Genomic DNA, 15,108 nt, shown 5'->3' on the forward strand with positions numbered 1-15,108 from the left:
CTAAAACTACTCTCAGTCAAGCATCTTTAACTGTGGAGTTCTTTTGCATGGATAACTAGAAAAGAAAGTGCAATTTGCTGATATAAGTGTTACTTTCAATCCCTTTAAGCACTAGTTAGATTTTAAGGCTCGAATAATTTATTCAATTAAGTGGAGTATTACACTTAATTTACGCTTACATACGTTGTGGATTTTTTCTTATTATCGTCGTTGGGTGGGATTTTCTTGTACCGTGTTTACCCCCTTAACAGGTAAACGCCATCATCTTCGTCCGACCATCACCCTAGGACCACCTTTATACCATCAATTGCCAGACCTTTCTCCTGTCTATCTCCGATGATAAGTCGATAACCAGTCCCGATTCCTCACAAGCCATTTGAATCATAACCACTACAATCCCCTAGTCCACCACCCTCCCTCGTAACCGTATTCCCATATCAATCGGCATTTGCCCGTCCATATGTAGTTTTATAATAGGAGTGCTAATAAATTTACACCACTCCAACCCTACTCGCCCTTGACAATTTTGCGTTTGTTGAACATAATCTTTATCATATATCTTAAAGGATTTTAAGATAGAGCTTATAAGATGAGTAGCGCCAGCGCCACCACGTCCTCGCCGCTCTTGCGGTCGCACAATATTCATAAACACTAGACATTACCTACTTTTACGACACTTTCTTGGCGTAATCTCAACAAACTCGATATGCATTTGTTCCATATTTAACGTGGAGGTCAAAAAAAGCAGAGAACTACTCCACGCGATCGTGACACTGTCACACCATAAAGCTTAAACTTTAAGATCGAACAATTAATTCATTATTATGTAAAAATTATGCACTTTTACATTGTGTTATAAGTTATAACACCAAATATCAACACAAAACACTAATTTATAGGAACCAAGTAACCAACCCTTCCTAATGGAAAATCAAATCAAAACACCCCTAATTTGGACAATAAAAAGGCACTAAAAAAACCATTCTTACAAACAAATTAAGAATGTATTATGGCAAGAACATATATAACAAAATGACAATAATACCCCTTGATTAAATATCAACAAGGCAAGGTGGAGAAGCAAGCAAGGGTACTTGACCACCAGGATTAATATAAACACCATTATTATTATTATTAACACCATTTAATCTCACCACCACATCACACCTTACATAAACCCTACTATGTCCACTCTTAAACCCTCCAACTCTATACCTCACCCTCCCCACCACCACCCAACTAAACCCGATAACCCCGTACGCCTCGTTCGCTGCAATCTCCTCCGCCACCTCTGCCGCCACCGGAACCGCCACCGCCGGCGGCGGACCTCCGATCACCGGAGCTATGATCACTGAACTTTTCTTCCGGTGGTATAGCGGCGGTAGGGCCACCGGCGGCGTGATGGCGGTAGTCCGGTAGTATACGGTGGCGGCGAGGTGGTCGTAGGTGAGGGTAGTCCGCTTGTTTGGGTTTCTTGTGTGGATGACGAATTGCATGGACGCGGCCACGGTCGCCGGAGCTCCGGCGCCGGCTCCGGCACCGGCGACGGTGGTGTTGAGGGAGTATATTAAGGTGGCGACGGCGGTGAATTGGGGTTTTGTGGGACGGTAGACCAGCCATAGGATTAAGGCGGTGAGGCCGAAGAGGAGGAGGAGGATGAAGACGATGGCGCCGAGTTGACGATGCGGGTTTTTATCCTCGTCATCGTCATCATCTCCGTCGTTATAGTGGTGGGGGTGGTTGAGGTCCATTGGTGGTGGTGGGTGGGGTTTTCGAGGAGTCGGAGGTGAGTCTGGCGGCGGCCGCTGTTGTTGTAGTTGTGGTGTTGGTTGGAATTGGAGAGGTGGTTGTGGTGGTAAGGGTGTTGGTGGTTGGAGTTGTACCGGAGGACGGAGTGGTGTTGGTGGTTGTAGTGTTACTGTTTGAGGTTGGTTAAGTGGTGTTGGTGGTTGTAGTGGTTGTTGTGGTCTTAACGGCGGTGTGGCGGTCGGAGTGGGGGTGCGGGCGCGTTTCGGAGGGGTTGGGTGGTTGCACGGTGGTGGTGGAGTATTACGTGGAGGATGGTTATGATGTTGTTGGCTGCCGGGGTATGGATTGTGGTCGTGGCCGTGGTCGTGTTCATGCTCATGATGATGGTGGTGGTGGTGGTGGCCATTATCGTCATTGTCGTCGTCATCATCGTCATCCATTTTAGGAAGGTGGTGACGGTGAACTGGCTCATCGTCAACATACATGCCTTCACCAGGATACATATTAGCAATTCAAAGACGTAGGCAGCTAATTGTTTGCTTTGGTGTTTTTGAGTAGTGTGTTGTGGGCAGTGGGTATGTATATACTATATAGTGTAGGCAATAAAGATGATCATCATAGGTCTACCATTGTATAATACTATTTGTATTAGTATTTTTCTTTATAGCATTCCGTTACGACCCGCAAGTCTCGCTTGTGACCGTAATAACCTCTTAAAAGCTCTCTCAGTTGCTCTCACTTATAACTTGTGAAAGGTCACAAACTTCTGACGAAAAATGTCCGTCACAGATGAGAATTTGCCATTGCATTGTAGAATAAAATACTTGCTTTTACCGTTTCGTCCCTTAATCATATTTCACTTCTATTTGCGTATTATTACCAAATCCGAGAATCGGGACACCTCTTACGTCACCTGGTGTACCATATCACCGTATGATGATAACACATCATTTCTTTCATTAGGATCTCTTTAAACAGTCCGAAATCGAATCCGAATATTAATTTACATGCAGCAAGAGAATATTGGTCATTTACCCCAACAACTACAGTAAAAATTCATATAATATTGAATCAAAGCTTCATGTGTTTCGATTCGTAAGAAAGGGTGATGTGTCTTGTGCTAGAAGGAAACACCGACAATTAAATTTAATGGTTTTCAACGTATCTGCATGGAAGATACACGTGGGTGCTGCTTAAGTTTATACGTAAACATGTAGCTGCTCAATACATACCTTCGTTATCTACTCATCTGGCCATGCAGTCCAGATGACTATTCATGCGGTTCCGGTCAATTATTTACGACGTACGATTAATAAATGATTGGAACGGTAGAGTGAATACATAATTGTCTAAGATAAATAAAATGTTTAATCGGTATTGATTGTAGTGGTCTAAACCTAATCATTGCAACCGTCTCAATGGGCAATAGCGAATACAGAAAAATTTCTTTCCGGGGTCCGGATTAATATTTAAAATCTATACACACATAAAAAAGTTATAAATTTATTTTTTTTAGTCTGAAAATTAGACAAAAAACGCAAAAAAAATTCTGTTTCAGGTGTCCGCGCACTGCGAAAGGCCCTTAGTAGATCCACCGCTGTCAATGGGTGACGAGATGTCATCATAATAACCTTCAAAACCTGGATAACGAGATGTCATCATAATAACCTTCAAAACCTGGATAACTCGTACTCCCTCTGTCCCGGTCAATTATTATCCTTTCGTTTTGGCACAAAGACCAATGAAAGAGGAAAAGGTCAATAACTAAATGACAAGTGGAACAAATTGAATGAGAATGATCAAATTAATCATCAAGTTCATTCTTAAAATGGCAAGGACAACAAATGACTGGGACACTCCAAAATGAAAAAGGACAACAAATGACCGGGACAGAGGGAGTATATAACAGGTGTCGTGACTCATTGTTTTAATACAAGGTAAAAAGATGGCTTTTGGAGCGGAATATATGCTTAATTTGACCTCCACACAAATAATTGGAAAGGTGTAAGAAATAGAACACTAATAATAGGGACTGTAGGAGTATAGTATAGGAGCATCAGATTCTTCTTTAATTGCTTGAACAATTGAAATAAACAATACCATGGGAAATCAAACAATCTCGGAATTTAAAATACACAAATTCTTGTTTAACACAGACATATCCGTTTTATACAAGAAACGGGTCAAATAAACACCAACTAACAAAAGTTGTCCCGCTATTACAGATTCCGTCGTAAGCAAGACCTATTGTTAAAAATACGTCTATGAAAAACCTACATCAACAAATGAAAATGGTTGAGCTGTTACGGAGTACATCTAATGGCGGAGATAGCAAGTGCGTTAACAAGGGTGAACAACAAAGTCGACATGATTCTTACAAATCTCCAACCAACCATTTCGCCAACAAAAGATAAAACACCCGGAAAGCACTGGCCTTACTAACCCGGCATGCTCCAACCGGGATCAAATTCGCAAGCAAGATACACAATTTCGACTCAAATTGTTATCACAAGAGCAAATTGAAAAGAATTAGTTAGGGTGCCACTCTAAATTAAAAAGAAAATTAAAGTGAGGAACATAAATCAGAACCCAATCAAAATCAAGATGCCTTGAGGAAAAGCTTCTTTTTCCATTTCCAGCTTCCGGAATCTAACTTTTGTGTTTCTGGGTTCCTACCAATATTGTAAGAGAGTAACATACGAGTGTAAGGAATCCGATTCCTCCAGGTTTTGCTCTATTTTTCCTTAATCGGGGCTTTTAACAGTGGGAACATGCGAACAAATTGTCCTTCCACTCACGCGTTGCTCAGCTAGTTTTGGTATCGTCAGTAGCCATTTGATCAGTTGAAACGTGGCGAACAAATTGTCCTTTCACTCTCACGCGTTGCTCAGCTAGTTTTTTCCTGCTTTGGTATCGCACCTGCACATGTAGTCAAGATCGGAATGAGGCGTTAAATTTCAGAAATCCGACTCAAAATTTATAGATAAGCCGTTCATAATAAGCATTATGAATTATTCGTGTATTTCTTTGGACGAAAAACGTTTGGTGCAAAAGGGAAACATAGATAAGTTGGCAAAAGTGACCCGCAAGCAAACAGAATACCACGAATATGACTTGAAACCCTATCCAATCCTAATTGTGGCCCTGCCTTACCTTTAAATGACCAATAAAAACACATCCAAACCCAAAATGACCACTCGCGAACTTCTATGACCTACACTCGACTCGAGTGACCTATTTGTTGGGTCTAAAAGAGACCTCTTTACGAGTCTTTGACCGTTCAACCGTCAGATTGACATCTGAGTATCTGACCACTGGAACCAAAGAAGGCAATTTCAGAAGAGTTTCGAAGTCAGGTAATGAGTACTACCCTCTACTGACTTAACCTTACCGTCTAAGCGTAGTTCACATCTGCTCTAGTTAGCTAAAAAATATAGATAAATGTCCTAAACATTAAATAAATCAATTACATTATATTCACGCGCACCTTTTTTTCATAACAGCGTCCCTTCCGTTTTAGCCTGAACTTGGCAAGAGCAGCTTCTCTTTGTGCAGAGTGAAGAGCTGTTTTCTGTCTGAACTGACCGAGTTCAAAGTTATTGCAGCCTTCATGCTTCACAACCTCTTTAACAACACTTGTTTCCGTCATGCCAGGACCGTTAGTATTAAGCTCAGTAACCTCAGATGCACTTTCACAAGCACTGACCTTTTTCTCGTCATCGAATTCATTGCACCGAGTACTACTGCTGCTGGGACCCACAGCCAGTGAATTGCCAGAATTCAGAGAAGAGCTTGTCAGAAATGGTGACTCCTCCCTGTGGAAGGCCGAGCTTTGACTTTTTGACGATACGTCTGGACCAGGACCCGGAAGAGAGCTAGAACTGGGACGGTCCTTTGAAGCATAACCGGTCCAAACACCTCCATCAACGATAGATCCCGGTAGGGGATCACTTTGAGGGCCTGCGTTGGGTTTGTCACCTTGTTTGATATTCACTGTCTTAGGCAATGGGGATGACTCAGCTACACCTTTCACTTCTGTCAGTTCACTGATCGATAACGGGGAAGAAGTCTGACACTTTTTGTTACCGTCATACCTGAATTTTTTTTTATCATTGGTTCAAAATTTCTGAAAAGATTAGTTATTTGCTCAATACTGTTTGGTAAGCGATAAAGAAAAATGGTTTTAACTACATCTCCGTAGCATTTTACCCCCTTCACAGCTACGAGAACTGTGTACACTCGATGTCACCTTCAGACAGCGAGTCATATACGGTTTTTTATGAGACGGTTTCACGTGTGAGGTCAACTCAAATCCTTATGTACTCCTAGTTTTATTACAAGGTTTGATGTGCTGATATCTCATGCGAGACCTTCGCATTTACTCCCTCCGTCCCGGTCAATTGTTGTCCTTTGATTTTGGCACAAAGACCAAGGAAAGATGAGAGAGTCAATTATTAGATGACTAGTGGACCAAATTGGGTGTGAATGATCAAATTGCTCATCATATACATTCTTATAATAGAAAGGACAACAATTGACTGATAACACCCCAAAATGGAATAGGACAACAAATGACCGGGACTGAGACACCCCAAGATGGTGTTCTTTGTTTTCGGTTAAGGGTCATTAGGAAGCTGACTCTTTTTTATGTAGTTTGAAAAGTCGCGCAAGTCTAACCCTCTACCTTGATTGGAGTGGGCGCCTGTTTAGAGGCATTAGATTTGGGGTAATGATAAATTATAATTTGATTTAGGGTCATTACGAAGCAGGAACTCACCTAGAAAAGGCAGAGGCACCAGAATGATTAAGCGTGCGCTTTTCATCTAACTCTTTGATCTCAGAATCATGGACCCTTCTTAAAGAGAGTTCCAGTTCAGGTGTAGAATTGTTGATATTGTTAAAGTCTCCATTATAACTTGTTTGGGGCACTATGCACTTTTGTCTCTTCATACTACCAATCAGGTCAATGGCTCGTTCACAACGATCCGATGATCTGAGTCCATCAGAATTGGCTTTGTGTCCATGATTTGCAGGACTGCCACTTTCATCCTCCGTTGCTAAGCCAGTGCTCGATCTATCTTCATCTTCTCTTAGTGAACCTGAACCTGAACCCTCACCTTCATTTTTAGATCGACTGGCTGATTCTGAGCTACCTGGTTTCCCTGCCAAAAATAATGATCAGACGTGGCAAAACTGACCCGACTAACCAATGACCTGAAAACAACCAGAGACCAAGAGGCCGAAATGCCTCGAACACAAAGCACACAAAATAACAAAAACCCAATACGACCCGACACGAATGACCCACTTGTCTACGCACACAAGCAGATGTCTTTATACCGATTCTTCGGTTAACATGATCTATGAGCTAACAATTCCAAGTTACTCGGACTCGGGAATAGGTGTTACTGTGTTAGACATAGGTACATATTCAACTATCTGAATCGTAGTGACTCAACTTCTGAAATACGGAGATTTTTTTCATATAAACGACGGTATAGGTGCAGCGCTTCAGGTATACCTACTTCATGACACCAGTTATATCAAAAATATGAAATATTTAATTTTTTTCTGAAGTAAAACAAAGATATGTCCGAGACATAACAGTTAAAAACTTAAAATGACACAAACTTACCTTCAGCAGCAATTGTCAGCAGGGGCAATCCTTTCTCCGTTTTGACATGCTTTGGATTGTGCTCCGTTTCTTTATTACTCAGTTCAGGCTCCTCACTGCTCTTCATCCATGGAAGATCCTGAATATTATTACTCAGTTAGTTGCATTATACGGTGCTGTAAGAGCCCTTAACAGAAGGTAAAAAATATACAAGTCTCTAAGTAAACCTTCATGAAATTGGGCAGGAAAAGCTTCATGAAACTGGTCTCCGTCACATATGATCTAATCATACAAATTACCCAAAGGTCATGCAAAGGTCGAGTACATTATCTGGAAGGAAATTTTATGAAATGGGTTTTCTTACGGACAACGTAGTGCTCCTAATTCAATTCCAATACGAAATATCTTATCCGTGATACCCGCTTAATAGAATATGTGAAACATAGGCTTTAAGCAAAGTAGCAAACATTATGATTCGAATACACTCGAATAAATTCTCGAATTGCTGTGGACAAACATACATAAAAATCAAATAACCATAGAAAAGTAAATAAAGTATACTCCTATAACAGAAGTACAATACTCACTTGAGCATCAGTAGCTTTTTTGCTACATTTACTATTTTTCCAGCTAGTGGAAACATTATCTCCAGACTGATCGGTCGCTACGTTGTTTTCACATTTGGCATCAACATTATGTTGTTCAATAGCTAGATTTCGAGGATCATGACTATCATTGATCTGTGAATAAAATAAGGAAGAAGAAAAGCAAGGGTCAGATACTTGAATCCTCACGATAACGAGAAAAATAAGTAGGGAGGGAAAATACTCACAGTAAGCCTTCTCCAAACATGACGCCACAGGTTTTTCAGTTCGTTTTTCCGTACAGGCTTTATAAGAAAATCAGCTGCACCCTTTAACATGCACTTCAATACCATGCTGATAGAGTCTTGAGATGACGTCACTGGACAATAGCAAAACAAATCATTAGCTCGACAGACAAAAAAAAAAAAAAAAAAAAAAAATTTGCTTTGATATCAACAGAAAACCTCAATGTCAGCATGTTAACTAAAAGATTTCCGTCAAGAGACTCACTTATTACTGGAATATGCTTGCAAGCATCATGTTCCATGATCAATGTCAGGAGAGCATATCCAGATATTGATGGCAAATCCAGTTCAGTCAATACGAGATCTATGTTATTATGTCGCTTTCTTAAGAGTTCCCACGCTTGTAAACCATCAGAGATTGCAGCCACTGCATATTACACGAATTTCCAGATCCAGATTTCAGTATATAAAACAGATATTGGAATAATACTACAAGGGTAACAAATTATACAAGCAATCCAGAGAGACCTATCTCGAAAATAGTCGCCTAGCAGAGTTGACCCAACTCAAACAAAACCTTTACAACAGGTAGAAACAGATTTCAATCAAGTGCTTACAACCTGAAACACGAAGTAACTCGACTATAACTGCTCATTATCTGGCTTGAAATCGACATTGACTCAACCCTCACAGGAACCTCTATCTCACTGAAACACCCATGGTAATAATCCATCTTCATTGCCAACATTTGTTTCCTAAGTTACCTACATGTGACATACTAAGTCAACCCTACACAAATCCCATCACTACCATATCCTAGATTCATGAATATATGCAACAAACCCAATCCATTTCAATTCTCAACGCAATTTCGCAACTCCAAATCACAAATAACATTAAAATCAAAGATCTACTGCTAACACCCCGGCCTAACGTGGACCGGGAGCGGTTACTCACGTAGCTCACGAGGCTGTGTACTTGGCCCACAGATCAACACGGGTCCTTTCCATCGCATTTTGTTCTCATCCATGCGCATCCCGGGAACCTTCCCCAGGAGGTCACTCATCATTCTCAAAAACCTTACTAACAATAATAATTCATCACAATCCAACCAAAACAAAATAAATTAATTGTAGATCATAGTTACTTCTACCACAAACACACAAAATTTCATCACACTTGCAAAAATAAACAGAATTTACCATCAAAGATCCAAACTTTATCCAATATAATAAACTTGGTAACTTTCTAAATCATCACATATAACACAATTGACAAGTATAACTTTATAACGCAGATGTCAACTAGCTTAGTTGGTAAAATCACGAGAGGTGTTACTCATAACCTGGGCATAAAATTACAGATGTCAGCTAGAGGTGGTACTCATGACCTGGGTTCAAATCCCGTCAACAGTTAATCGAAGTTGATAAAAAATTTACCTTTATAATTACATTTACGAAGAAGGGCAGTAAGAATTTGTCTAGTAGAATCATCAGCTTCAACAAGAAGAACTCTTAACATCATTTTTGGCATAAATTCATCTGAAATCCCTTCATCTTGTTCAATTACTTCAACTTCTTCAACTCCTTCATTTTCTACCATCATTACCTCCATACCCTCTTCATTATTCTCCCCCATTTTCCTTAATTCACAATAATTATACTAATTTAATTCAATAATAATACCTACTATTCTCACTAAATTCACTACTCAACCATCTAATTAAAATTATTTCAGAAAATTTTTTAGTGGATAAAATTTGGTAATATCTTGAGAATAAAATCAAAAACTTGTTTTATAAATGAAGTGATATAATTTGCTGGGTTTTGTTTGGATGATGGGAAAGTAGGGTAGGGAAAGAAGAACAAGTATCTTAAGACAAGTGGTGGTATTGAATTGATGAACCACAATTAAAGTTTTAAAAATGCTAATAATTGTTTAAGACGATTTTATACAATTATTTCGTTTTATTTTATACTGCCTCTCATCCAAACCAAAGGTTACATTTAACTTTATTACGCTTACCGAGTCGCGTTTTGCAACGTGAATATCTTTAGTTACACATTATTAAAAATTATAAAAACTTGACATTCTTATAACATTGATGACGATAATCAAACAAGATCTCGCATGACTATGTTTTCTCTTATACATTACTAATAATACCAAAGATTCTCTACAAACATGAATAGTGCCAAAAAGTCAAATGTAACCTTTGGTTTGAATGAGAGGGAGTGTCGCATTAAAAAAATTAAAATTTTCTTTTTATGTATCAGATTACGACTTCTTATATAAGACTGTTTTCTTGTACACATTTTCTGCATTTTCAAAACAATAGTTGTTGGAGGAAAAAATTGGTTGTAAAAAGTTAAATTATTAATTCACCCAATTATTGCTATAAGTATTTTTAAAAAGACTAAAACTTGGGAGAGACGGTCTCTCATTAAGTTATTAAGAGACCAATTTTTCGTACCCTTTTATTTGTATTTCGTACAATTTTTATTGTTGATCGTGACATAGTAATTTCGTACCTATATACATAATAAATGTAGCCATTTTATCGTTAATCATGATTTGTACCTATTTTATTACCTTTCGTACCACTTTTTCTTAAAATTGTACAATGGTCTCTCAATAAAGCTTATTAAAAAACTTACAAATCATTTTCAATCTTTTTAAACAACGAATAAAAGATAGAAGTAACAGAAGAGTTATGTTTATCACTCAGATCCATCTTAAACCACAATCACATACTTCCTCTGTCCCGCTCATTTGTTGTCATTTTTCATTTTTGGGTGTCTCAGTCAATTGTTGTTCTTTCTATTTTAAGGATGAACTTGATGAGCAATTTGATGATTCACACTTAATTTGTTCCACTTGTCTTTTGGTATTTGGTCCTCTCTTCTTTCACTGGTCTTTGTGCCAAAATCAAAGGACAACAAATAACCAGCACGGAAAAAGTATAACATTATACAAACCTAATTTTTTAAAACCGTATTTTATAACGTCGACAACAGTAAATAATCCCGTCGCATTCGCATAACCGCGTTGCCTTCCAAAGTCAAGAATAACAAAAGTTGAGTGACAAAATTTCTAGAAGAAAAAAAAAAGGAAAAAAAACAAAAGTTGAGTAATAGTAAAATCTTTTAATTGGGGCCGCGAAAAAATATCTAGTAGTGAAAACAATATAAAATTCTTGTGGGACCCATTACGGATGGGTGCTGAGCTGTCATGATTATGGTCACAGATTTTGATATTATTTTGAAGCTGTAGTCACCATGACAACACGTGTCTAATAAGTTGGCGTTGTGGGCCCACAGTATTTTGAATGCTGGTCGGGTCCACGTAAGTGAGTGAGTTGATCGAGTGAACGGTTGGTGTGACACGTGTTGAGCTGTGGTTTGATATTTTGAGTTTGTGGTTGAGATTAGTGGGGTGGGAGTGATCGTACGGTGGAAGCATCATTATGTTGAATTTTTCTGTGATATTTTATTGTTTGATGTGGATATGGCTATTAGCCTATTATGGTTATCGACTTATTTTTCGGTGCGAATGAGTATTTACCTAAAACGGTTTTATATATTTATATTGTTAAATTGATAAATAGATTAAGTAAATACTTAAAGTAACACGATTTTATATATGTGAATAAAATGAATTGTTACCGTATTATAAGATTCTTGGTAAAATGGATATTCTAAAATTATATATGTGTTGGTATGGTTTTACAAATTTATGTTGTAAAATGAATTTTGGAAGTAATTATTTTTTAACTTTTATAAGTCACATAGGATTTATTTTGCGCAATAATAGTGTAGAATTTTCTCATAAAAGTCTATTAGTCTTAGGTTAAGGGAGGATTTTGAATGAGCAAGGTGACTTGTTCAATTGCTTCTAAAGTTTACTCGAGTATTATTCAGACATTTACATCGATATTGTAAAACTTGTAAGCTTATTAAAAAATCAATAATATAAATCATCATTTGGTAGTAATTGAATCTGTTTTACACAATATTTTTGTAAAATTATTGTAATAGACTACCAATTTAGTTACATTTTGAGTTTGTTCTAGTTGATGATTTTATTTCGAGTAAATTCTAAAGAATTGATAATGTGACTATAATGTTTTTGTCATTTGTTTACCACCTAAAAACATTACTTGATTTTTACTTTTTACGAATCACTTTTTTTTTCTTTAGCAAATGTTGAGGTTTTTGGTACAAATAATATAAAATGCAAAGACTCGCAATATTTTGTTATGGATTAACCCACAACTCAACCTTGTATTATTATTCTTCAAACACTAACAATAATACAATCTCAATCCTCCAACACTTGGCTACTAGCTAAGATTTCCAATTATGGTTTTAACTCGGGATATTAAGCATACTGTTAAATTAAACAACGGGCCTGGGCCGCACCCAAACGGAGGAGAAAGAGTTCACAACGCAGGCCCAAGAGGGTTCCACTCTAAAACCAATTGGCAGTAGAGGGAGTAGCCCCTTGCCTTATAAAGTGGTAATTCTTCTCCTCTTTTATCAATGTGGGACAACCCTCACATGTGGGACTTTGGGTTTCTTCACACATACATCCTCTTACTTATCCAACATGACTTATGACCCTTATTTATATGAGTTCCTAAGTCATAACTTATCTAGCTACATAAAGAGTTTTTATTCCATTCAAATGCTAACTCCTAATTATTACTAGTGTTAAGTTATTCAATAATGTTGGGGTTGGCATAATGTTATTGTATGTGGCAATATCTCTACCATGGAAATTTCTTAGGTTGATTTAGCTCAAGGTTATGACACTATCATTTTAGACCATCCTCAAGCAAGGTCAATTGCTTGGTCATGACCTTGCTTGCTCATGGTTAATCAAGTAATTAGTATTATTAATGTGTGACCAATGGTAGTTAATTTGTGACCAAAAACAAGAAATGGTCAATTTGTGATAAAGGATGGTCAATTTGTGACCAAATTGATCAAAAGAGATGGTCTTATTGACCTTCTAAGTGTCAACTTCTTATTGGTTGAACAATTATAAAACAATAAAAAAAACAATGATTGAGAATGTTGTAAAGTGGATAATGATTGGGTTGATGACCTAGGTCACGACCTTCTGTTTGGGAGGATGAAAATGGGTCAAGGTTAATAAGGTAGGATTAAGAATAAAATCGGATCACGATCTAGTTAGCGCGACCACTGCTTGAGGATGGTCTTATCAAACATCTCATTTTTTGAACTCAAACACTAACTTTATTTAGTAGTTTTATATTTTCCGATTATTTAAGACTAGTTTTGACAAAATTATGATTATATAGATTATGAGATTTTAAATATTGTTACTATCAAGTTTTTTTTTAGGATAATAATTAGTTTTATAACTTTATCTGATATCTATTCAAAATAATTATGAGTCAATTTGAAGACGTGTTATTTAGATAAAGTTGTTTAGGGCTATGCCTTATTTGGAAAAAAATTTGTGTTTCCAGAAGGATCGTCCTTTTTACACCTAAAGACAATCTACCAAACGAAATAATATAAATGTTTAAGTGTAAGGAGAACAATCCTTCTGAAGGACACACGAATTTTTCTATCTGGAATTGTACATTTTTGGTTGCATTTCACCATTCAAGAGTTTTATCCGATCTACTGTTGTCCCATTTTGTTCACTGTTCAACAGTCATGGGCTCATGCCTCATGGCGCCTTATGAAGACTAATCTAAATGTGAGCCATTGTGTTCAATTTACTGATTTAGTATGGGTCATTTTGACCCTTTCTATGCCGATGGATAAACCTTATCAAGCCAAAACTTTTAGTAGTTAGTAGTACAATTATAGTTATCCGTTGCGTTTCAGGGATATGCCGTTGAAGGGGAAATGTTAGCTGGGGTAAAAAAAAAGTAATATTATAAGGTAAAGCTTAAATGGTTAAAATTTTCAACTAAACACTTTGATTTTCAACATTTAACAAATGCAAGCGTCCTGCTAGCCTTATATACGCCCACCACTGCTTGAGGTTTTTTTTTTTTTTTTTTTTTTGAAAGGAAAACGAGGGTAACTTATATTAAATCAATCTCCGCCAATGCCAAAAGAGCATCCGGAAAATTTTCGACATACACACATTCACCAACTTCCGAGCACAATCTAGCTATATTATGAGCAACAGTATTACCCCCTCGCTTCACATGAGACCAAAAACAGCTCGTAAAAGACCTTGCAAAATGAGTAATATCAGCAATACACAATCCTCGAATACTCCTCGTATTTCTGCTATCCTTCACGGCATCAATAATCAGTTTCGCATCACTCTCCATAATTACTTCATTCATCCCCATCCTCAAAGCTATTTCAATCCCAAAATCCAATGCCTTTGCCTCTGCTATATCTGGACCCCAGTTAGCCTTCACCCTCCTACACCCCGCCACCACAACTGAACCCTCTGCATCTCGTCCCACCACTCCCAAACCAACCTCGCCATTGCCATACACAGCCGCATCCGTATTTAATTTGATTACCCCTCCCACTGGTCTCTCCCACGAGTTTCCCGAGGACTGGTGCTGTGCAGGTGATCCCGTGCTTAACTCCCTCCTGTAGTGTGCGTAATCCTCCACCATCCTTATCATCCCCATTATCACCACCGCCACATTAGGGCTCTCCTCTTCAAAGGTCCTCAGATTACGGACATACCAAATTGCCCAAGCTATGGTCAAGAACCGCACTCCCTCCTCCTTATGCAGTTTCATCAGGGCCCACTGCACTATTCCTGCACACTCACCCACCGGAGACTCTGCCAGCAACCCCCCAAACCCGTGTGCCTCCCAAACTTCTCTGGTCCACTCGCACTCGAAAAGTGCATGTGTGACCGTCTCCTCCCGTACATTACACAAACCACACATCGGATCCGTACC

At 38.2% G+C, this 15,108-nt stretch overlaps 1 protein-coding gene across 1 annotated transcript; it reads right to left on the reverse strand.

The window, feature by feature from the left end:
* Positions 1 to 3,853: 3,853 nt before the first annotated feature.
* On the reverse strand, positions 3,854 to 10,117 carry LOC141604933 (two-component response regulator-like APRR9). Its single transcript, XM_074423512.1, has 8 exons — positions 9,632 to 10,117; positions 8,458 to 8,619; positions 8,196 to 8,326; positions 7,951 to 8,103; positions 7,385 to 7,502; positions 6,527 to 6,911; positions 5,237 to 5,843; positions 3,854 to 4,668 (listed from the first exon to the last, which is right to left on the reverse strand). Exons 1-8 carry the CDS (start codon positions 9,828 to 9,830, stop codon positions 4,555 to 4,557), a joined length of 1,869 nt encoding a protein of 622 aa, XP_074279613.1. The 5' UTR covers positions 9,831 to 10,117; the 3' UTR covers positions 3,854 to 4,554.
* Positions 10,118 to 15,108: the final 4,991 nt, after the last annotated feature.

The sequence above is a fragment of the Silene latifolia genome, chromosome 10 (genome assembly GCF_048544455.1).
Source record: "Silene latifolia isolate original U9 population chromosome 10, ASM4854445v1, whole genome shotgun sequence".
NCBI lineage: Eukaryota > Viridiplantae > Streptophyta > Magnoliopsida > Caryophyllales > Caryophyllaceae > Silene > Silene latifolia.

Excerpts from the sequence above, each read along its gene's own strand:
- LOC141604933 (XM_074423512.1), bottom strand. The coding sequence starts at position 9,830 with ATGGGGGAGAATAATGAAGAGGGTATGGAGGTAATGATGGTAGAAAAT. Across the intron at positions 8,327-8,457 it reads CAAGCATATTCCAGTAATAA|TGACGTCATCTCAAGACTCT; the intron begins GTGAGTCTCTTG and ends GCTATTGTCCAG. Across the intron at positions 6,912-7,384 it reads GCTGACAATTGCTGCTGAAG|GGAAACCAGGTAGCTCAGAA; the intron begins GTAAGTTTGTGT and ends TATTTTTGGCAG.